Source organism: Chiloscyllium punctatum, chromosome 22 (assembly GCF_047496795.1).
Source record: "Chiloscyllium punctatum isolate Juve2018m chromosome 22, sChiPun1.3, whole genome shotgun sequence".
NCBI lineage: Eukaryota > Metazoa > Chordata > Chondrichthyes > Orectolobiformes > Hemiscylliidae > Chiloscyllium > Chiloscyllium punctatum.
The window spans coordinates 88744021-88767762 of record NC_092760.1 but is presented as its reverse complement, the minus strand read 5'-3'; the positions used below and the strand labels follow the sequence as shown (position 1 = coordinate 88767762).

Here is a 23742-nt window from a genome sequence, read left to right as displayed (position 1 = left end):
CGCTGTGAGGCAGCAGTGCTAATCACTGAGCCATGGTGCATTTGACATTCCTACCCTGGGGAAAGAGAGAGAGTTTGACTATCTACCTTATCCATGTCTCTCAATTTTGTCAACTTGTATCAGGTCACCCCTCAGCTTCCAACGCTCCAGCAAAAACAAAGTTTGTCCAACTTTTCCTGATATCTAATACCATAAGACCACCATAAGAAATAGGTGTGGAAGGCATGCCATTCGGCCCATTGAATACACTCCACTCCAGGCCATATCCTGAGAAATCTCTTTTGCACCATCTCCAAAGCCTCTGCATCGTTCCTACAGTGTTGCAAGCAGATTTGTACACAGTGCTCCAAAAGTAGCTTAACCAAAGTCTTATATGACTGCAATATCTCTTGCCAACTTTTATATGCAATGCCCGAACTGATGCAGACAAGCATGCCAATACACCTCCTTTACCACCCTTTTCCACTTGTGTTACCACTGTCAGGGAGCTATGGACTTGCAACCCAAGGTCCCTCTGTATTTCAGTGCAAATAATTTCTTCTTGCATTTGATCTCCCAAAATACATCACCTCACACTTGTCCAGATTAAACTCTGCCATTTCTCCACCCAACTTTCTAGCTGATCTGTATCCTGCTGTATCTTTTGACAACCCTCCTCACTATCCACAACTGCACCAATTTTCGTGTCAGCCTCCCATGAGGGACCTTGTTGTTGTTTTAAGTCTGTCCAATAGAAAGGCTGCAGTAGTGGGTATAGTGGGTTCTTTCTTGATTATAGGTTTTTGGAGATAAGTCTCTTGATTAAACTTAAAATATAAGCCATAGCTATTAATTTAACGTGGGGCAGTGTTTGTAGAGGAATAAGACGGTGTTATTTTCTGGGTCTGTAGATTGTGAAGGAGCAAAAAAAATGGCCTTTGCAGTGATATGTACTTCTTATCAGATGTGGGAGTTTAAAGAGAGTTTAAGGGTTGCTGCGGATTATATCTGCCATAAATGCTGTTGGATGCGAATCTTATCAGATTGAGTGGATCAGTTGGAGAGACAGATAGAAGCAATGAGGAATTTGCAACAGCTGTTATAGAAAGGGGGGAAAAGTCTCAGGTACAGTCACATACTTGGGTTAACTCCAGGAAGGGTAAGAGAGGTCAGCACCGATGGCATGAGTCTTTTGTGGATATACCCATTTCAAACAGGTATGCTGTTTTGGAAAATGTAGGGGGTGATGGATTCTCAGGGGAACGTAGCACAAACAGCCAAGTTTCTGGTATTGAGACTGGCTCTAATGCAACGAGGGGTACGTCAGCTTCCAAGAGATCAATTGTGTTAGGGGATTCTGTAGTCAGAGGTACAGACAGATGTTTCTGTGGCCAGAGAAAAAGCAGAATGGTGTGTTGTTTCCCTGGTGCCAGGATCAAGGATGTCTCAGAGAGGGTGCAGAATGTTCTCACGGGGGAGAGGGGCCAGCAGGAGGTCATTGTCTACATTGGAACCAATGACATTGGAAAGGAAAAGGTTGAGATTCTGAAGGGAGATTACAGAGAGTTAGGTAGAATTTTAAAAAGGAGGTCCTCAAGGGTAGTAATATCTGGATTACTCCCAGTGCTACAAGCGAGTGAGGGCAGGAATAGGAGGATAGAGCAGATGAATACATGGCTGGTGTATGGGAGAAAGATTCACATTTTTGGATGATTGGAATCTCTTTTGGGGTAGAAGTGACCTGTACAAGAAGGACGGATTGCACCTAAATTGGAAGGGGACTAATATACTGACAGGGAAATTTGCGAGAACTGCTTGGGAGGATTTAAACTAGTAAGGTGGGGGGGTGGGACCCAGGGAGATAGTGAGGAAAGAGATCGATCTGAGACGGGTACAGCTGAGTACAGAAGTGAGTCAAACAGTCAGGGCAGGCAGGGTTAAGAATGGACTAATAAATTAAACTGCATTTATTTCAATGCAAGGGGCCTAACAGGGAAGGCAGATGAACTCAGGGCATGGTTAGGAACATGGGACTGGGATATCATAGCAATTACAGAAACATGGCTCAGGGATGGGCAGGACTGGCAGCTGAATGTTCCAGGATACAAATGCTACAGGAAGGATAGAAAGGGAGGCAAAAGAGGAGGGGGAGTGGCATTTTTGATAAGGGATAGCATTACAGCTGTGCTAATGGAGGATATTCCTGGAAATACATCCAGGGAAGTTACTTAGGTGGAACGGAGAAATAAGAAAGGGATGATCACCTTATTGGGACTGTATTATAGACCCCCCAATAATCAGAGGGAAATTGAGAAACAAATTTGTAAGGAGATCTCAGCTATCTGTAAGAATAATAGGGTGGTTATGGTAGGGGATTTTAACTTTCCAAACATTGACTGGGACTGCCATAGTGTTAAAGGTTGAGATGGAGAGGAATTTCTTAAGTGTGTACAAGACAATTTTCTGAGTCAGTATGTGGATGTACCTACTAGAGAAGGTGCAAAACCTGACCTACTCTTTGGAAAGGTAGAGCAGGTGACGGAGGTGTCAGTGGGGGAGCACTTTGGGGCCAATGACCATAATTCTATTAGTTTTAAAATAGTGATGGAAAAGGATAGACCAGATCTAAAAGTTGAAGTTGTAAATTGGAGAAAAGGCCAATTTTGACAGTATGAGGCAAGAACTTTTGAAAGCTGATTGGAGGCAGATGTTTACAGGTAAAGGGTCAGCTGCAAAAAGGGGAAGCCGTCAGAAATGAGATAACAAGAATCCAGAGAAAGTATATTACTGTCAGGGTGAAAGGGAAGACTGGTAGGTATAGGGAATGCTGGATGACTAAAGAAATTGAGGGTTTAGTTAAGAAAAAGAAGGAAGCATATGTCAGGTACAGACAGGATAGATCAAGTGAATCCTTAGAGTATAAAGAAAGTAGAAGTATACTTAAGAGGGAAATCAGGAGGGCAAAACGGGGACATGAGATAGCACTGGCAAATAGAATTAAGGAGAATCCAAAGGGTTTTTACAAATATATTAAGAACAAAACGGTAACTAGAGCGAGAATAGGGCTCCTCAAAGATCAGCAAGGCGGCCTTTGTGTGGAGCCGCAGAAAATGGGGAAGATACTAAATGAATATTTTGCATCAGTATTTACTGGAAAAGGATATAGAAGATATAGACTGTAGGGAAATAGATGGTGACATCTTGCAAAATGTCCAGATTACAGGGGAGGAAGTGCTGGATGTCTTGAAACGGTTAAAGGTGGATAAATCCCCAGGACCTGATCAGGTGTCCCTGAGAACTCTGTGGGAAGCTAGAGAAGTGATTGCTGGGCCTCTTGCTGAGATATTTGTATCATCGATAATCACAGGTGAGGTGTCGGAAGACTGGAGGTTGTCAAACATGGTGCTACTGTTTAAGAAGGGTGGTAAGGACAAGCCAGGAAACTATAGACAAGTGAGCCTGACCTCGGTGGTGGGCAAGTTGTTGGAGGGAATTCTGAGGGACAGGATATACACGTATCTGGAAAGGCAAGGACTGATTAGGGATAGTCAACATGGCTTTGTACGTGGGAAATCATGTCTCACAAACTTGGTTGAGTTTTTTGAAGAAGTAACAAAGAAGATTGAGGGGGGCAGAGCAGTAGATGTGATCTATATGAACTTCAGTAAGGCGTTCGACAAGGTTCCCCATGGGAGACTGATTAGCAAGGTTAGATCTCATGGAATACAGGGAGAACTAGCCATTTGGATACAGAACTGGCTCAAAAGGTAGAAGACAGAGGGTGGTGGTGGAGGGTTGTTTTTCAGACTGGAGGCCTGTGACCAGTGGAGTGCCACAAGGATTGGTGCTGGGCCCTCTACTTTTTGTCATTTATATAAATGATTTGGATGCAAGCATAAAAGAGGTACAGTTAGTAAGTTTGCAGATGACACCAAAATTGGAGGTGTAGTTGACAGCGAAGAGGGTTACCTCAGATTACAACAGGATCTGGACCAGATGGGCCAATGGGCTGAGGAGTGGCAGATGGAGTTTAATTCAGATAAATGCAAGGTGCTGCATTTTGGGAAAGCAAATCTAAGCAGGACTGAGACACTTAATGGTAAGGTCTTAGGGAGTGTTGCTGAACAGAGACACCTTGGAATGCAGGTTCATAGCTCCTTGAAAGTGGAGTCGCAGGTAGATAGGATAGTGAAGGCGGCGTTTGGTATGCTTTCCTTTATTGGTCAGAGTATTGAGTACAGGAGTTAGGAGGTCATGTTGCGGCTGTACAGGACATTGGTTAGGCCACTGTTGGAATATTGCGTGCAATTCTGGTCTCCTTCCTGTCGGAAAGATGTTGTGAAACTTGAAAGGGTTCAGAAGATTTACAAGGATGTTGCCAGTGTTGGAAGATCTGAGCTACAGGGAGAGGCTGAACAGGCTCTCTGTTTTCCCTGGAGCGTCGGAGGCTGAGGAGTGACCTTATAGAGGTTTACAAAATTATGAGGGGCATGGACAGGATAAATAGGCAAAGTCTTTTCCCTGGGGTCGGGGAAACCAGAACTAGAGGGCATAGGTTTAGGGTGAGAGGGGAAGGATATAAAAGAGATCTAAGGGGCAACTTTTTCACGCAGAGAGTGTTACGTGTATGGAATGAGCTGCCAGAGGATGTGGTGGAGGCTGGTACAATTGCAACATTTAAAAAGGCATTTGGATGGATATATGAATTGGAAGGGTTTGGAGGGATATGAACCGGGTGCTGGCAGGTGGGATTAGATTGGGTTGGGATATCTGGTAGGCATGGACGGGTTGGACCAAAGAGTCTGTTTCCGTGCTGTACATCTCTATGACTCTAAATGCTTTAGTAAAGTCCATGTAGACAACATTATTTACATTACTCTCATCAACTGTCACTTCCTCAAAAGAAAAACAAGACCTCTTCCTACATAAAGCCATGCTGATTGGGAGAAATCAGTCCAGTCTTCTCGAAATGCAAGTAAATTCTGTCCCAACTATTTTCTCCAATAATTTCCTTACTACTGATTTAAGACCCACCAACCTATAATTTCCTGGATTATCCCTGCTCCATTTGGTAAATAAAAGGAACATTAGCTATTCTTCAGTCTTCCGGAAACTCACCTGTAGATACAAAGATCTCAGTCAAGGTCCCAGCACTCTCTTTCCTCGCATTCCTCAGTATTCTGGGATAGATCTCATCAGGCCTTGGGGCCTTATGTACCTTTTCATGACACCAACACAACCTCCTTCGTAATACTGACATGCCTGACAGTATCAGCAAATCCTTCTTTAATCTAACCGTTATCCATGTCCTTCTCCTATTGGAGCAAAGTACTCATTAAAGACCGAACCCAGCTCCTTTGGCTCCATGCATAAATTCCTTCCTTTGTCCTTGAGCAGACTTACCCTTTCCCTCATTACCCTCTTGCTTCTTACATAAGTATAAATTGCTTTGGCATTCTCTTTAATTCTACTTGAAGGGACCATGAAATGTCCTTCGAGCCCCCCCCAGTTTATTTTTAAAATATTTTTCTCTTTCCTTTATACTCTGCATTGGCCTGATCTGATATCAGTTTCCTAAATCTTACATGACCTTCCTTTTTGACTAAATTTTCAAAATCTCTTGACATCCAAGGTTCTGAACTTTGCCATCCCTATCTTTAATCCTCACAGGAAATTGCTGAACTGAATCCTGACCAACTGGCCTTTAAAAAGACTCCTATGTGCCAGATGTGGATTTACCTTCAAACAACTGATTCCCAGTCCACTTTATCCAGTTCCTCCCTAACGCTGTTCCCCCAATTTAGCACTTTCACCTGAGGACCAATCATTTCCTCTTCCGTAACTATCTTAAAATGCATACAATTATGATCACTGTCCCCCTTGATATTGTTAATCTGTAGAAATCTATTGATCACTGTCTCAAACATATTCAATGGCTGATCCTCCATAGCACACTGGGAGACAGATTCCCAAAGATTCATCACCTTCTGAGTGAAGAAATTCGTCTTCCTTTTATTCCAGAATATGCTTCTCCATATTCTGAGATGGTGTCCCCTCAGGGGAAAAAACATCCTTCCTGCCTTTACCCTGTTGATTGCTGAAATAAATTTATATCTTTGAATGTGATCACCTCTCAATCTTCTAAACTCCAGACATTAAAGATCCAGTTTATTTAATCATTCCTCACAGGACAAATCCTCAATCCAGAGAAGTAATTTGGTCATTTAATACTTCAATAATCAAGACAATTAGGTCAGAAAAGTTACATAGGAATAACATTTGAACAGTTCATGAAAATAATAAGAGGAATTAAAATTTCGCTCCCAAACAACCATTGTTCACTATAAGGATAATGAAGTGTGTAATCTCATCACTTACAACCTCAAGTAGAACATTGTAATATAGAGGGTTTAAAATCATAGAAACACTACAATGTGGAAGGAGGCCATTCAGTCCACACCAACCCTCCAAAGAGCATCCTACCCAGATCCATCCTACTACCCTAACCCTGTAACTCCCCGGCTAATCCACCTAACCTGCGCATCCCTGGACAATATGGACCATTTAGCATGGCAAATCTTTGGATTGGGGGAGGAAACTGGAGCTTCCAGAAGAAACCCACACAGACACAGGGAGAACATGAACACTCCATACAGAGAGCCAGCTGAGGAAGGAATCAAACCTGGGTCCATGGCACTGTGAGGCAGCAGTGCTAACCACTGAGCCACCGTGCCATCCTGTTTGAAATCTTAGAAATCACTGCATAAATTTGAAAGCACGAGGGAGAAGACTGAACCAGTGCCTAAAATGCCAAAACAAAACTAACCCATTTCCTGCTTCCACCAATGCCTTACCTGCCGATTTGCTCTGCTAACTCTTTGGCTCGATTGCAAGTGTCTTGTGAAGAGTTCTCACTCGCCATGTAGCAGGTGATAAAGATGCGGTGACAAAATTCCCGTGGGTCCTTGGGGACATACTGAGGATCATTCACTATCCTCCGCGCATCTTCAATTACCTGCTGATCTGGACAGACGGAATGAAAAACCTCAAGAGCATTTTAATACACAACCTAGCAGAGCAGTTTCTGGATTAGTGGTGCTGGAAGGGCTTTTGCCCGAAACATCGATTTCGAAGCTCCTTGGATGCTGCCTGAACTGCTGTGCTCTTCCAGCACCACTAATCCATAATCTGGTTTCCAGCATCTGCAGTCATTGCTTTTACCTAGCAGAGCAGTTTGTCAGGATCATCCCAGGAAACTGCTGGAAGTTGTTTAACCTTATTTGAAAATATTCCTCATCAATTTACAGCTAAATTAAGACAAACCTCACTCAGTGCAAAAATCTAACTTTTCTACTTTGTCAAAAAATATATTGTGAAAAGTATTATTTTAAAAAATCAATTATTTTGTGTCTGAAGTGAAAAATCACAACACCAGGTTATAGTGCAACAGGTTTATTTGGAAGCACTAGCTTTGAGTGCTGCTCCTTCATCAGCTGGTTGTGGGGTATAAGATTGTAAGACAGAATTTATAACAAAAGTTTACATTGTGATGCAACTGAAATTATATATTGAAAAAGACCTGGATTGTTTGTTAAGTGTGTCCTCTTAGAATGACCACGTGGTTTCAGTTCTTTCATATGTAAATCTCAGAAATGTTTTTAAAGTTACATTCTCAAGTGGATTTTAACAATAGGTGCCATGTGAGGTGCCTTGTGTGAGGTAGTCTGTACACCAATGTTCAGACTGATTCTATTTCACAAAAAGGGATTTACAGAATCTTACATAGATTCATGGAGTTTTTGAGCAAAGTACAATGTAATTCTGCAAGTACAAATTCATCCAACAAAATTATGTATGTGTGTGTGCGCATGTGGGAGGGATATGAATGTCTGTGAGAGAGTGTGTGTGAGATAGTGTAAAGGGGTGTAGGTCTGTGAGGGTGTGTGTGGGGGTCTGTATGCGTGAGCAAATGAGAGAGGATTGGTGTGTGTGTGTGTGTGTGTGTGTGTGTGTGTGTGACAGACAGAGAGACAGAGAGAGACACAGAGACTGTGAGAGACTGAGACTAAGAGAGCGAGCGCGAGCTAGCATGAGAGAGAAAGAGAGTGTGTGAGAGAAAGAAAGAGAGAGTGAGGAACCCAAGGTCTCAGTTAAGGCCATCCCCTGGGTACCGAACTTGGCTCTGTTCAGCCACTTCACATTGTTGCCTGTCCTGAAGTCTGCCTTGAAGGGTAGTCACCCAAGGTTCAGGGCAGAGTGTCCCAGATCACTGAAGTGTTCTTCAACTTGGAGGGAACACTCCTGTCTGATGATTGCTGTGTGGTGTCCATTCGTTGCCGTAGCCTCTGCTTGATAGAGATGTCCAAGAATGAGACAGATTCTAAAGACTAGTCCATGGTGAGTTTGATGGTGGGATGAAACGCATTGATAGCACTGTGTAGTTGTTTCAATGACTCCTCGCTATGGGTCAGGAGGAAGAAAATGTCATCAATATACTTGGTGTATACTGTTGGTTGGAGGTCATTTGATCTTATACTCCACAACCACCTGATGAAGGAGCAGCGCTCCGAAAGCTAGTGCTTCCAAATGAACCTGTTGGACTATAACCGGGTGCTGTGTGATTTTTAACTTCGTGCACCCCAGTCCAACGCTGGCACTTCCAAATCATGTTGGTGTCTGGATATGGATTGTGATAATGGGCCAAATGGCCTCCTTCAATGCTGAACAATTCTATGATTCTATTTAACCTCCAATTTCACACTGTGTTCTCCAGCCTTGTTATACACCACCTTTTACTGGAAAGCCTCTGCCAATACTCAGCCACTTTGTTGTGCAGAGAACAGCCTACAGAGCTCCTAACAATTCATTTTTATTTCCTCTATCAAAGCAAGGATATTTCATTTACATGCTGTCAGTGCCAAGTTGGCAGCGGAGTTTTTGGTTGGGAATTCACGCAGCATGAAACCCACAGCTTCAAACAAAAAGGGTACACAGACCCGAATATGAACTGGCATCTTACTTTACCACATTACAACATGCCAGCAACTACAGTGGATCAAGCTGCTACAGGAGGAACCGGGGGCAGAGTTTAAAAACTAGGAGTCACGCTTTGTGGACAGAGGTGAAAAGGATTGCTTTTCTTTCTGCAGGTTGAGAGGCTTGGGTACCGTCTGCTTTGGAAGACAGTGGGGGGGGCTTGGGGAAGGTTCCTTAGTATCTTAATTACTGAGGTAGACTCACTGTCTTGTCTAAAGGAGAGTTTAAGTTGATTGAGGGTGGATGGGAATGTGGAATTTGGAACACAAACAGAACAGCCGTGAGCTGGTGCCAATCAAGTGGGCTTTATCCTGGAAGCTGTCAAATTCTCAAGTGTCGTTGGAACTGCACCCATCCAGGCAAATCCTGACTTTAAATGGTGGGCATTACTGAGTGTTGGAGCAGGCTTGAAGGGCCAAATGGGGTACTTCTGTTCCTAATTTCTGTGGTGATGTTCATGGGGTGATGGTGTCACTGTCTCGGCCAATGTTTATTGTCCATCCCCAGTTGCCCAGAGAGTAGTTTAGAGTTGACCATATTGTTTGGGTGTGAAATAAGCTGTAGGCCAGAGTGGGTAAGGATGGCAGATTTCCTTCCCTGAAGAGAATGAGTTAACCAGGTGGGTTATGATAATCGACAGGTAACTTTATACCAACTTACTTCCATTACTTGCAGCAAGGCACACCTGATGACACATGGAATAGACAATACAGGCTGTAGCTGAGCTATCAATACCTCCACTAAGAGGGAGAAGAAATCCAGCCTGCAAACACAAAAGAAATGATACATCACAGAACAGGAGTAACTAACAGGAATCTGCTCAACTCAAAGTACAACAATACTTCCATACGGACATTACTTCTCTATACCCACTCACACCAGATTCTGTGAAGTTGGAGAAAACTGTTTCCATGGAGATAAATTTGTCTTGGTTATGAAAGTTCAAATAGTCAGCAGCTGCTGACTCACGTTAGTTGGAAATGCTTGCTATGTTTAGGGAATCAAGGTTCTTCACTTCCAGTCACTCCACCCCACAGCAACACACACACACACACACACACAAACTTCCATCTGGCAAACGCAATAAAATCAGGAACAAATAGTCACTTGCTGGTACAGAACTCCAGTATTGTTGAGCAAAGACTTTTTGTCCAAGCTTCTCCTTAGTCAGTTCGAATGTCAGTCAGGCTCCCAGCATGGTGCCCTTGCAGGTGCTGGAAGCTGTACATGAAATACAGAGTCCTGGTCTTTGTAGACAGAAAGAACATGTATACACACTGCATGGTTTCAACTCAAAACAGCTGACAGTCATTCGCTGGTTTATTTTGCAGAGCAATATCCTTATCGAATCAGTCAACCTCCCTGGTTAAGATTTAAATAAAGCCTGGCTGTTAATTGTCAATCATTATTAACTGCTGCATTCTTAATAGCAATGACTCTACCAGAGTTCACTCATCACCAAATGTAGTAAACAAGTTAGCGCTCCTCTTAAATTTGTATTTTTGCAAACGTCCTGATGACTATTGACAAAAGACTTTGACAAGTGTCTTTTTTTCAAGCAAACACAATGGGATTGTGTGGATGGAGAAATGGCAGGGTTTTCAATTATATTTTTACACACTGGAGGGCTGGAACAACCCCCCCCCCCACCCACAGGGGTGGATACCATCCCCTCCCCCCAAGAGAGCTGGATACCCCCCCCTCGCCAGAGATTAGAGCCTTCTTCAATAAGAAAAAGGTAACTGTTTACAGCTGGCATACACATGGACCTTTTTGTTCAAAAAAAAACCATACATTACACTGGCTGTGGAAAGCAGAGGATGCTTTAATCACAGATTCATCCTGAGTGCTATGTTCAGACTGATGGCTGATACAGAACAATTTTAAGAGTGTGGTGCTGGAAAAGCACAACAGGTCAGGCAGCATCTGAGGAGGAGAGTCAACATTTCAGGCAAAAGCCCTTCCTCTGGAATATCAATGTTTCAGGCATAAGCGCTTCATCAGAAATTCCTGACAAAGGGCTTATGCTTGAAACGTCAACTCTCTTGCTCCTCGGATGCTGCCTGACCTGCTGTGCTTTTCCAGTACCACACTCTCAACACATCTCTTTATGGCAGACAACTGCCTGAGAGGTAATGTTCAGAACGACTCCCTCTCACACACCCTCAGTCTGCTATCCTGGTCAGTCGTCTTGGAAATCAAAATAATTATAATTGTTCTGAGTTTTCTAAACTCACTCAGAATTCTGGTGAACGAGAGCTTTGCTTTAATTCATTCACAGGGTGTAGGTGTCACTGGCTGGGCCCACATTTATCAAAGTAATGCAAAACCTTATTCTCAAGTGCAGCTCAGAAATGTGGCTCAACTCCATGGGACATATGACCCAGAAAGGCAGAGCTGGCTCAATGGGTTGAATGGGCTACTGCTCTTACATTCCAAGATGTGACAGTATTTGGTGTCAACCCAAATTGAGAGTGCAGGTTTTCAGAAGACAGCTCACCAAGAGCAACTGGAATGGGCAATAAATGCTGGGCCCAGCCAGTGACTCCCACACCCCATGAATGAATTACTGCAACCCTACAATTACCAAATTAGAAGCATCCTCACCTGCATACCCCGCCCCCGCCCCCACCCCCCCACCTGCCAAACCCAACAGACCCACAGAAAGCAAGGTTAGAAAAGGTGCCTCAAAATCCTTCATTCAGTGCTCCCAATGTACAGACTCAAGTTTGATATTGGATAACGTTGGAAGAGTAGTACTGGACTTGAATCATTAACTGTTTCTCTCTCCACAGATGCTGCCTGACCTGCTGAGTTTCTCCAGCATTTTCTGTTTTAATTCTAAACTTAGGAGGCTTAGTTACAGCAATCCATCTCAGGCACAGGGTGTATTGTGGTGAGAGAGTGGAGGTCAAGTTTTGAATCCTGAGTTGACTTGAACAAGAGGAAGTCTTACAGCCTGGAAACAGACCAGTCAGTCTAACTAGTCCACCTACCTGCTCCTGGCCCATATCCCTCCAAACCTTTCTTATTCATGTATGTATCCAAATGTACTTTAAACATTATAACAGAACCCACATCCACCACATCCTCTAGAAGTTCATTCCACACACAAACCACCTCAAGTAAAACTGCTTCTCCGGTCTTTAAAATCTTAAAACCTTAAAAACATGCCCTCTAGTTTTGAAATTCCCTGCCCTACAGAAGAGACACCCGCTATTCCCCTTACCATGCCCCTCATGATTTTATAAACCTCACCCTTTAACCTCCTACACTCCAGTGAATAAAGTTCCAGCCTGTCTAGCCTCTCCTTATAACCTAAACCTTCCATTCCCAGCAACATCCTGATAAGCCTTTTCTGAACCATCTCCAGCTTAATGATATCCCTCCTATAACAAGGCAATCAGAACTCAACACAGTACTCCAGAGGAGGTCTCATCAACATCCTGAACAACCCCAACATGACATCCCAACTCCTATACTCCATTGTCCGAGCGATGAAGGCAAGTGCGCTAAATGCCTTTTTAACCACCCTGTCTACCTGTGACATAAACTTCAAAGAATTATGTATCTGAAACCCTTATGGTCTCTGAGGGTTGAGAGTCTTTTGAATTCCTTTCCTCAAAACTCAATGGATGTTGAATCTTTAAAATGTTAAGGCATGGACAAGATTCTTACTTAAGGAGGATGGAAGTTTCAGGTATCTGTAGGAATGTAGAGTTCAGGTTAAAAATCAGATCAGCCATGATCATATTGAATGGGCTGGCGAGATGGGCTGACTGGCCTCCTCTTATTCCCAGGAGTAGGAGTTTGTAGGAGTTGGCATTGAGCAGGATATTCACGATGGGTCACCATCATACTCGACCCAAGCCCCCACTTCAGTGATTCTGCTTTCTCTCTGCAAGTGCTATCAGACCTGATGAGTTTCTCCAGCAATTTCTGTTGCTGTCTCCCCACCCCTTGTCAGGCAAGACCTGAGAGAGCAGTGACCACCCTCATCACTGGGGATAAAGACGGTTGTTCATCAAACTGAGAATTTCTTCTGCTACTCCACTGTTCACCAATGGGAGACAGCAATAATGATACCAAAAACACCCAAATGCAGCAATGGCGATAATATTACACACGCAGATATACAAACAAACCCCCTTCTGGAAGACTCAACCAATACAGTTGAGTCCAGTAAGGCACAACTTACAATAGGTGGTGCTGTAGTATCAAATACAAATGGTGCATTTCTTCTACCATAGGCTAAAGGGACATTGGAGCCAATTCCTGATCCCCCTTTCTCAGACGCATCTCGGAACACAATCCAGGAACGTTTAATAATGCTCGGCCACTCCCGCATTCCTCTTGGGTATCAGCTAAAAACGATCAAGGTCCAGAACCAAACACCAGTCTGCTCTCAGTGAGCAGCTGCCCATACAAGGGAACCGATCAAAGTAACACATTCCCTCATTCTTCACTGACCCATTACATTCCCCTTCACATTTATTAAAGGGTAAAAGCTTTGGATAAATCATAGTTTGCTTGCAGTCGCAATCCAGTGAGATAACGTTTCTTTAACTACGTCATCTGTATACCACCTCCAAAGTCAGGTTTGCTTCCATGGGTGGCCTCTCACCTGGAGTTCGAAGACAGTGGGTTTGAGAGCTGAGCAGATACCACAACGAGCACCAACTAGCAACCAAAAGACACACAATCAGCCATCACTGGTATCCTTACACACAGATGAGGGACACTGGTTCGACTGGGACAATACATCCATTCTAGGACAGGCTAAACCAAGACATGCACGAGAATTCCTCAAGGCCTGGCATTTAAACCAGAACTCCAACAAACACATTGATTTGGACCCCATTTACTAACCTCTCAGAAAAAGAACCAGAAGTGATATCATCCACAACAGACCAAGGCACATAAATAGCAAGCAGGACAGAACACCAACACTTCACCGGAGGCTCACTGATGAAGTTACCTAGCATGGTGACAAAACATCAGAACAAATCTTCCAGCTCAGCCAGCAAGCTTACAACCTGAACCTCAACCTGAGTAACAAATCTTCACAAAAATTGCAATACTGCAGTGTTTAAAATGTTTGCTTTTGGATGAGGCTTTAAACCAAGCCCCTATCTGAACTCTCAGGTCAATGCAGGAGCTCCCATCGTCTCACTAAGAAGAAGTGGCGGTGGGTCCCCAATGTCCTGGTCAGGGTTTGTCCCTCAAACAACATCACAAACACAGGACTGTACATGAAAACCTGGTCTGTGCAAAATGGCTGCCACGCCACAATTCTGACGTCAACTCTAAACTTCAAAATGTACTTGTTCTACTCTTGGACCGGATGTGGAGGTCACAGAGTGCCTTGCTCAACCATTTCAGAGGGCAGTTAAGAGTCAACAAGATCACGGTGGGTCTGGAGTTACACGTAGGCAAAAGTGTGGACAGTAGATGCTGGTGATCAGAGTCTTGTTTGGAGTGGTGCTGGAAAAGCACAGGTCAGGCAGCATCCGAGGAGGAGAATTGACATTTCGGGCAAAAGCCCTTCATCAGGAATGAGTCACATGTACACCAGACAAGGATGGCAGCTTCCTTCCCTAAAAGGGCATTAGCGAACCAGATGGGCTTTTACGACAATCAACAATGGTTACGAAATAGGAATTAGGCTGATGTTTTATTCCAGAATTTTACTGAATTCAAATTTCACCATCTACCATAACAGAGTTCAAATCTATGCCCTACTGTACACCAGCCTTGGGGTTTCTTAGTTATGAGTCCAGTAGTGTTACCACTACCTCCCCCAGTCAATTAGTCTTTCCAACAACCCATGCTAATTTCAGGGGGAGAAGGTTGCAGTTCCAGATTTGGTCAACTGAATTAAAATTTCTCCATTAGCCAGGCTGGGATTTGAACCCATTTCTCTAGACCATTAGCCTGGGATTGCTGGTGCAGTGACATAACCAATATGTCTTTATGCCCCCCAACTTCACTGGCTAAAACATACCCCTACAGGACACATAAAAAAGGTGTAATAGAAATTCAAGAGGTTCTGCCTTTCCTTCTCAGCACCTTCCAAGGGAAAGCATTAATATTCCAGATGGTCACAAAATGTCATTGCAGGTACCAGTAAAACTGCTCTGCAGAGAGCCAGGAAAGTCATGGAAATATGGAAATCATACAATCCTCAGAGTCTGGAAGCAGGCCGTTCAGTCCATCCAGTGAACACTGAACTCCTCCCAACCAAGAGAGCATCCCATCCAGATACATCCCCCTACCCTATCCCTGTAATCCTGCAATGCCCATGGCCAATCCACCTAGCTTGGACATTCCAGGGTAATTTACCATGGCCCGTCCACCTAACCTGCATATCTTTGGACTGTGGGAGGAAACCCAGGCAGAGATGGGGAGAATGTGAAAACTCCACACAGACACAGTCATCCAAGGGTGGAATTGAACCCAGGTCCCCAGCGCTGTGAGGCAGCATTTCCTTTTTGCATTAGTTCAATTGGTTATTTGCCATCCTCTCTCTTTTAGAAAAGCAGCAATGTGGTTTGACTCTGTGTGGAGAAGCCTGGTTAGTGTGCTGTGCACCTACACCACACTGGGCTACTGAACAGGTAACTCTCTCAAGCCAGCCATAGCTGGTGCAGGAGGAATATTGGGCTGGTTATCCTAATAACCAGCCTCTCAGTCTAGGGACACAGCTTCAAATTCCACTGTGGCAGCTAGTGGTGTTTAAATCCAATTACTAACTCTGCAATACAATGGTGTATGCTTCAATAATGCTGATCAGCAAACTACCAGTATTTTAAAAACGGATTTGTTTGTTTGACTGATGTCAGTTTGGAAGGGAATGGGACATTCTAAACCCGTCTGGCCTACTTCAAGGGGTTAACCATCAATTGCCCTCTATCACTCAGTTAAGGGGCAATTAGGAAAGGACAACAAATGCTGCACTTACCTGAGACATGCACATCCTATGAAAAAATAAAATTTTTAAAAATGTATGTTCGGTAACAATTGGTTAGTGTGCAAGACCTCGCAAAGAACCTTTCTTCAAACAATGAAGGCATCCCACCTGGACAAATAGACATTTTTAACAAAGCACCTTGTAAACTATGTAGGGAAAGAGCAAAGCTTTCTAAAATTAAGCTTACCTCTTTTAATGAGACTATACATCTCACTGACTTACCTGTGAACTACGTCGCAGGTAATCCCACAACCAACAGGCCGGTCCAAGACTAAATAAAATATGAAGAGGATGCAATCAGCAACATCAAGTCACAATTTTCTGGCAATGTTTTATCCTGTACTTGGGCAGCAGTGTGTTTATATTGTATTTAGAGGTGTAAAATCAAGCAAAATTACCATCGCATCATGTAATGATCCCAGCTGCTGGGGATATTGGACAAGTCACATCCCAACTTGAATCCTGGCTTGATAGCTCAGTTTTATTTTTGTAATTTGTTTACTGTGGTCAGTCACTGAACATATTCACACAAAGCTACCGATGTACTTTTAACAAATGAATAAAGTGTTTTTCTTTTTGTAATAAAAAGCGCCAGTTATCTTATGCAAAAACGGATTCCTCATCCTGACCTGCTGAACCAATGTTATCTTGAACTATTGCTCCAACACCAATCTTCTGTCTCATCTATCCTTATTTTCTAGAGCACGGAGTTAGCCAGTGAAAGGATTTTTATTTTGAATGCTGGATTTAAATGCATATAAACAAGTTTTACTCACAGAACACAAATGAAACAAATTATTTATCCCCTTCTTAACAAGCAATGTAGAAATAATTTGGAGATGCCGGTGTGAGACTGAGGTGTACAAAGTTAAAAATCACAACACCAGGTTATAGTCCAACAGGTTTAATTGGAAGTACTAGCTTTCAGAGCGCTACTCCTTCATGAGACGGTTCATCAACCACCTGATGAAGGAGCAGCTTTCAATTAAACCTGTTGGACTATAACCTGGTGTTGTATGATTTTTAACAATGCAGAAATAGGAATAGGGCTTGAAGTTATTCAAGATTCTGTCCACGTTGGAACCCAAGTTTCCAAATAACAATGAAATGTACTATGAAGTTCCATTGCAAACAAGTTGCAGGAAACCATTCAGTTTACACAAGAGAGGTGGAATAATATGGTCAGGTAAGTGGACACTGTTCTCTGCAGGTACAACTGAAAGTTCCAAAGACTACACTGCCTGCCCAATGCCAGGGGGTAAAGTACCATCATGGATGGCAAAGAACTTGAAGTGGGAGGGGTCAGGTCCAGTTATCATGGTTCACATAGGAACAAAGAAGAACTAGGAATGATATTCTGATGAGAAAGTTTGAGGGTTCGAATTCAAAAACAAAATCCTGAAGTAAATAATCTCAAAATTGTTACCCCAGTCTTAAACCAATTGGCACAGGAGTAAAGAGGTTAGGAGGTTAAATGTGTGGCTGAATAATGTTGCCTGGGAGAGACAGGTAATTCACATCATGGGATACTGGCACCAGTAGTGGGCAAAGAGGGAGCTGTACCATTTGGACTGGTTTAGGACAAGTGCTCTAGTGAAATGGATGACAAGGACAAAACAGAGAGCTTTGAACAAATAATGGGTTAAGTAGTGTACTTTTTAAAAACTTCTTGCATGGAACGTGGGCCCTGTTGGAGAGGCCAGAATGTGTTGCCCATCCCTAGCTGCCCTTGAACTTATTGGCTGTAGAGAGCATTTCGGAAAATCAATCACTTGTCCAACACATTTTGTCATTACTTATCGAATTTTAATTAACCAGCCACTATTGTGGGATTTGAACTCATGGATTCAGTTAACATTAGAACTAGGAGCAGGAGTAGGCTGTCCAGCCCTGCTCTGCCATTCCATAAGATCATGGCTGATCTTCTCGTGGGCTCAGATCCACTTACCGGCACGCTCACTATATCCTTTAATTCCTTTATTGTTAAAAAAAAAATCTACCTTAGCTTTAAAAACATTTACAGAAGGAGCATCAACTACTACACTGGGCAGGGAATTCCACAGATTTACAACCTTGGAATTAGCTTTATGGTCACATGTACCTGCACGAGTGCATCTTAGGTACATGGTACCTAGATAGAAATTCTTAGGAATAGATTAGAGAAATAAAGAAATAAAAAGTTCAGAGCTCCAGTCCTTCCAAGCAGAGGAGAAGGAGCAGAGGCGTCTGTACTGGCCTCCAGTCCACGCAGGGGCCTCACATACAGACTCTCAGGGAAATAAATCTGCACTGGCTTCACCTCAGACATCGCCAATGCCACCAAAGGACAGGAGGCAAGACAAACAAAAGCAAGAAAAAAAAAAAGAGAAAAGAGAAAACCAGATGGAACGGACGTGCTCCAGTTCAGGAGACCCTCTCTGCCATTCAGGATGTCTAATTCAGTAACATCGCCACCACGTGAAAAAATGACATAAAAGTGATGCATAGATCATGATGCCACCATCACCCCTTCTCCAATCAATACCCTCCACCTGTTTATAAACAGTGATACAATTAACAGTCAAAAAGAAACCCCTTAGGGACCAGTGTGGTTCAGTGGGACAATGAACAAGGAAGCCTGGCTTCAAGCCATAAGTGCTCCAGAGATGCCTCAATTAACAGGGGGATTAAAAAATACCAAGAGGGTATTCTCCCTTATGCCCTTCAAAATGGCTTCCAGCATTTCCTGGATGGGCTGCTGCTGTAACACTTCCTCGCATTAATCTACTGTTCAGATATGTCTCGATGTTAGGCCCTCTGTTTGATGGTCCACCCTCTTTCAGGGATATGGGCTGGAGTGTGTGTTGCACGCAGCAACCCCATCCAGCGAAGGTGAAGGGTTCTCTCCAGGTGCCAGGCTAACAGAGATTGTGGGGCATGGAGGAAACAGCTTTCCGTATTAATTGGAGATTCCGGTTGCAGCCCCCGCTCTGCTTTTAAATTTTTAATTGCACTTCAGCCCCTCATTGCTGTTGAATGGGGGCACTGTGCGGGAGGGAGAGGGGGTGGTGCAGACAGATCAGAGGATCTCCTCCTGGGTCTGCTCCTGGCTACTGTGCTTGGCTGAGGGTCTGGGCAGCAGGTGTGGAGGGAGCTGTAGTACCTAACCACCTGCCCCTCTTCCACAGCTGAGTCCATACTCAGGCGTCCTTTGAGAGGGAGCATGTGGTGTCCGCAAGGACGAGAGACACCACTGGCACAAATGGGCACACCCACAGGATCAGGTGGGTATCATCATTTCAAATAAACAATGTGATTCAAAACATCAACTTTCTGTCTACACAGATGCTGCCAGACAGTTTAATTTCTCCAGCACTCTTTCAGAATTCCAGAATCCACAGTCTATTTTTCTATATCCCCATCTGCATCTTCCTCATATCCTCCTGAAAAGTAGGTTACCTACCTATTTTTGTGCCACAGACCGTGACCTGGATGCTTTCACTGAGGACCACATTAGACGTGGGATAGAACACACCAGGTTACAGTGATCCTTGGACAGTTTGAGGACACCAGCCTACCTGATTTCCTCCTCAGGAGTATGGTACCGGATCTGAATGGGTTCAATGGAGGGCATACAGACATCATCGACTGAAGAAAGTGCAAAGTCGACCTTCACCCGAGGGTAGGGCTGTACTTCAGTTGCCTGTTTGGGATTTCATTTAGAAGAGAGATTTAAATCTGACATTTGAAAGCATGCACAAGGAAAAGAACAAGTGAGGTTTTTGGGAGTGGAGTCAGTGAGTCATGTGATTAGGATTGACTATTAGCTTATTATCTCTCAGTTTTAACTGAGAAAAGTTATTTTTTCAGCTAATCCCAAAAGAAAATAGTGTTATAAGACTGATAGAAAAATTCCAGACGGAACTCCCGAGAACTCAAGCTATTCCTCAATTGGTTGGGTTTAAGAGATTCACAAGTTTGCCTCGATGTCAACAGTCCAATAGTAACTCCCCAGGTGGAAATCAGGAAAAGACTAAAGACCACTTTTCAAAATAAATTTTGTTTGAGCATCTGCTGGGTTTTAAAAACGCCAACTGTCCATTGAGATTGGGTACCAAGGCCCCAAACTCAAACTCATTTCCTGAGTCTATCCACTTCCGTAGCCCCCTCGAGAGCTTTACAATGCAACTCTGTCTACTCTTTAACCAAGGTTTTGGTCGCCTACATTGCCATCTCCACTGTAGCTTACAGTCATCTTATTTACGAATGATCCTACGAAGTGCCTTGGACTGTTCTAAAAAATGCAAGTTGTTGTTGGATGATGTGACAGGGGATTCAGCTGTCTCTTTCACCTGTACCCTAGATTAGGCTCCTTCCAACCAGGCACCTTCATTCACTGGCTGTTGGGCTTGGCTAGTTTTCAATAAAAGCCTAATGCCCACAGACACACTGCATACAATTTGATAGGAATCACAAACCAAATAATAGATTCTCGGCCAGATGTGAAAAAGGTATCAGGGAAGAGCAGAACACAGCGAACAATCATTGATCTATGGAATGGAAAAGTGTGGTGCTGAAAAAGCACAGCAGATCAGACTTATGCCCGAAATGTCGATTCTCCTGCTCCTTGGATGCTGCCCGGCCTGCTGTGCTTTCTCAGAGCCACACTTTTCATCTCTGATCCCCAGCATCCACAGTCCTTACTTTCCCCTGGCCAATGATCTATGGAATTTGGGGGGGCGGAGACACTACTGGGACAGAGTCAAGCGACTCTTAATCCAGTCAGACCAGACTGGAGACGTTAGCTGTGTGTCTCTCTCCACAGATGCTGCCAGGCCTGCTACGTTTCTGCAGTATTCTCTGCATTTGTTTCAGGTTTCAAACATCTTAAATAGCTTGCTTTTCTTTTAAATTATAAACTTCTGCTTTCCAAACTATTAGCAAGTTAAGGGGGCTTCCCTTTTGCCCTTTTTAAAAATATATAACTTCTGGAGAGTTTCTGTTGCCGTGTGTGCCTGTTTTGGGGCTGAAAGATGATGAAGTTGTCATTGCAGATCATAGTTTCAGTATCAATTAGATATACCATTTGCTTTTAAAAAAGTGAATTTTGTTTTATAACAAATTAGTTATTTGGATTTCATTCAAGAAATCCAGTGAAAGTCTTTGTTCCGAATGGCAATACAAAAGGGGTTCAATTAACCATGTTGGGGATTTTAAATTTTCTTGTGGGATATCGGCATCACTGGCTGGACCCAGCATTTTTGCCTGTCCCTAGTTGCCCCTTTGAGAAGATGGTGGTGAGCTGCCTTCTTGAACTGTTACAGTCCATGTGCTGTAAGTTGGCTCCTTAGGGAAGAAATTCCAGGATTTTGACTCAGCAACAGTGAATGAATGGCGACATATTTCCAAGTCAGAGTGGTGAGTGGCTTGGAGGGGAACTTGTAGTTGGTGGTGTTCCCATCTATCTGCTGGCCTTGTCCTTCTAGATTGAAGTGGCCATGGGTTTGAAAGGTGTAAAGGATCTTTGTTGAATTTCTGCAGTGCATTTTGTGGATGGTACACACTGCTGTTACTGAGCAGGAGGAGTGGTGGAGGGAGTGGATGCTTGTAGATGTGGTGCCAGTGAAGTGGGCTGCTTTGTTCTGGATGGTAGGTAAAAACAATGACTGCAGATGCTGGAAACCAGATTCTGGATTAGTGGTGCTGGAAAAGCACAGCAGTTCAGGCAGCATCAGAGGAGCAGTAAAATCGACGTTTTGGGCAAAAGCCCTTCATCAGGAATACATGATGGTGTTGTTCTGGATGGTGCCAAGCTTCTGGGGTGTTGTTGGGGCTGCATCCATCCAGGCAACTGGGGAATATTCCATCACACACTCAACTTGCAAATAATGGACAGGAAGTCAGGTAGTGACTTACTATATGCAGGATTCCTAGCCTCTGATTGAATCAGAACATTGACACTCCTAGGCAAACTATTGTAATGGGACTTGATTACCAGCACATCCCTCCCATTACAGTCAGAACACTGGATATAGACAGAAACTCACAATTCAACATACAGGAAAACTCATGTACCAACCATTAATCTTGCAGATATCCTGATTGCATCGTAGCTTCTGACATCTTCCAAATCCTGAGTGGTCGTTATAACTTCCTAAACATAGAAAAAAAATATTCTAGGATGGATACCAGTTATCCCTGCAGTAATACCGAAAAATTCTGCACAAGCAACTTTGAAATTGTCTTAAGCTTTGAAATTCTTTTTAAATTTTCCCAAGATTTATTGCCAACCCTTAAATCGCCCAGGGGCAGTAAAGAGTCAGCCACATTACTGTTGGTCTGGAGTCACATGTGGGTAAGGATGGCAGTTTCCTCCCCTGAAGGACATTAGTAAACCAGATGAGTTTTTCTGACAATCCATAATGGATTCGTAGTCATCATTGGACTCTTAATTGTAGAATTTTATTCAATTCAAATTTTACCATCTGCCATTGTGGGATTTGAACCCGGTTCCCCAGATCATTCGCCAGGTTTCTGGATTATCAGACTAGCAATACTAACATTAGGCCATCACCTCTCCACACCAGCTCAAAGGCAACGAAAAAGCCAAACGAATCCACCACCCCAGGCCATACATCACTCCGGTCTTACCACATCATCCAAGGAAAACTGGGATCCTTGAGCCACAAGGTGGCCATTGACAGCAATCATTGCACAGCCATCATAGTACAGGCGATCACCATCACAGCCCTTCTGGTTGGCAAGGAGATAAATACCACCATTCTGCTCAGACAAAAAAAAAGAGAAGAAAATTGTGGACTGAGCTATCTTTGTGCAATTACACACAGTGAAGGATGGTGCTGACAGCAAAAGGTTCAGGTACAAGTTTGACAGATTTCCCTAGCACAGAGCTGTATTACAGGAGCAGAAAAAGGCAAAGATTCCTCAACACTGATTGCAATATCACTTTGTGTTCTTCCATGTATTGCTGATCTCAAATTATGACTCTTCATTGAGCACTCACGAAATAAATGTGAACATGCTGACAATGCCCACAATTGTTGTCCAAGCTTCAATGAGCTGAGTGGCTTGATAGGCCATTTCAGAGGGTAGTTATGAGTCAACTATATTGTTATGGGTCTAAAATCTAGAACAATTCTAGAGCAGACTCCCTTGCCGATAGGACACTTAAAGACAATAGACAATAGATGCAGGATTAGGCCACTCTGCCCTTCCAGCCTGCACCACCATTCAATAGGATCACAGCTGATCATCCTTAATCAGTATCCTGTTCCTGCCTTACCTCCATAACCCTTGATTCCACTATCCTTGAGAGCTCTATCCAACTCTTTTTTTTTTAAATGAATCCAGAGACTGGGCCTCCACTGCCCTCTGGGGCAGAGCATTCCACACAGCCACCACTCTCTGGGTGAAGAAGTTTCTCCTCATCTCTGTCCTAAATGGTCTACCCCGTATTTTTAAGCTGTGTCCTCTGGTTCGGCACTCACCCATCAGCAGAAACAGGTTTCCTGCCTCCAGAGTGTCCAATCCTTTAATAATCTTATATGTCTCAATCAGATCCCCTCTCAGTCTTCTAAACTCCAGGGTATATAAGCCCAGTCACTCCAGTCTTTCAGCGTAAGGTAGTCCCGCCATTCCAGGAATTGACCTCGTGAACCTACACTGGACTCCCTCAATAGCCAGAATGTCTTTCCTCAAATTTGGAGACCAGAACTGCACACAATACTCCAGGTGTGGTCTCACGAGGGCCCTGTACA

General features: G+C 43.6%; 1 protein-coding gene across 2 annotated transcripts in view; it reads right to left on the bottom strand.

Annotated features, from left to right (window-relative positions):
* The window catches only part of LOC140493842 (glutamine-dependent NAD(+) synthetase-like), a 100269-nt gene that overhangs the window by 28486 nt on the left and 48041 nt on the right, over positions 1–23742 (bottom strand). For both annotated transcript variants that reach the window (XM_072592801.1, XM_072592802.1), the window contains exons 9-14: positions 22616–22747; positions 22044–22118; positions 19543–19667; positions 16208–16256; positions 9676–9778; positions 6834–7002 (exon numbers count right to left, since the gene is read on the bottom strand). In XM_072592801.1, the coding sequence (XP_072448902.1) occupies positions 6834–7002; positions 9676–9778; positions 16208–16256; positions 19543–19667; positions 22044–22118; positions 22616–22747 (653 nt within the window). The remainder of the gene's footprint in view (positions 1–6833; positions 7003–9675; positions 9779–16207; positions 16257–19542; positions 19668–22043; positions 22119–22615; positions 22748–23742) is intronic.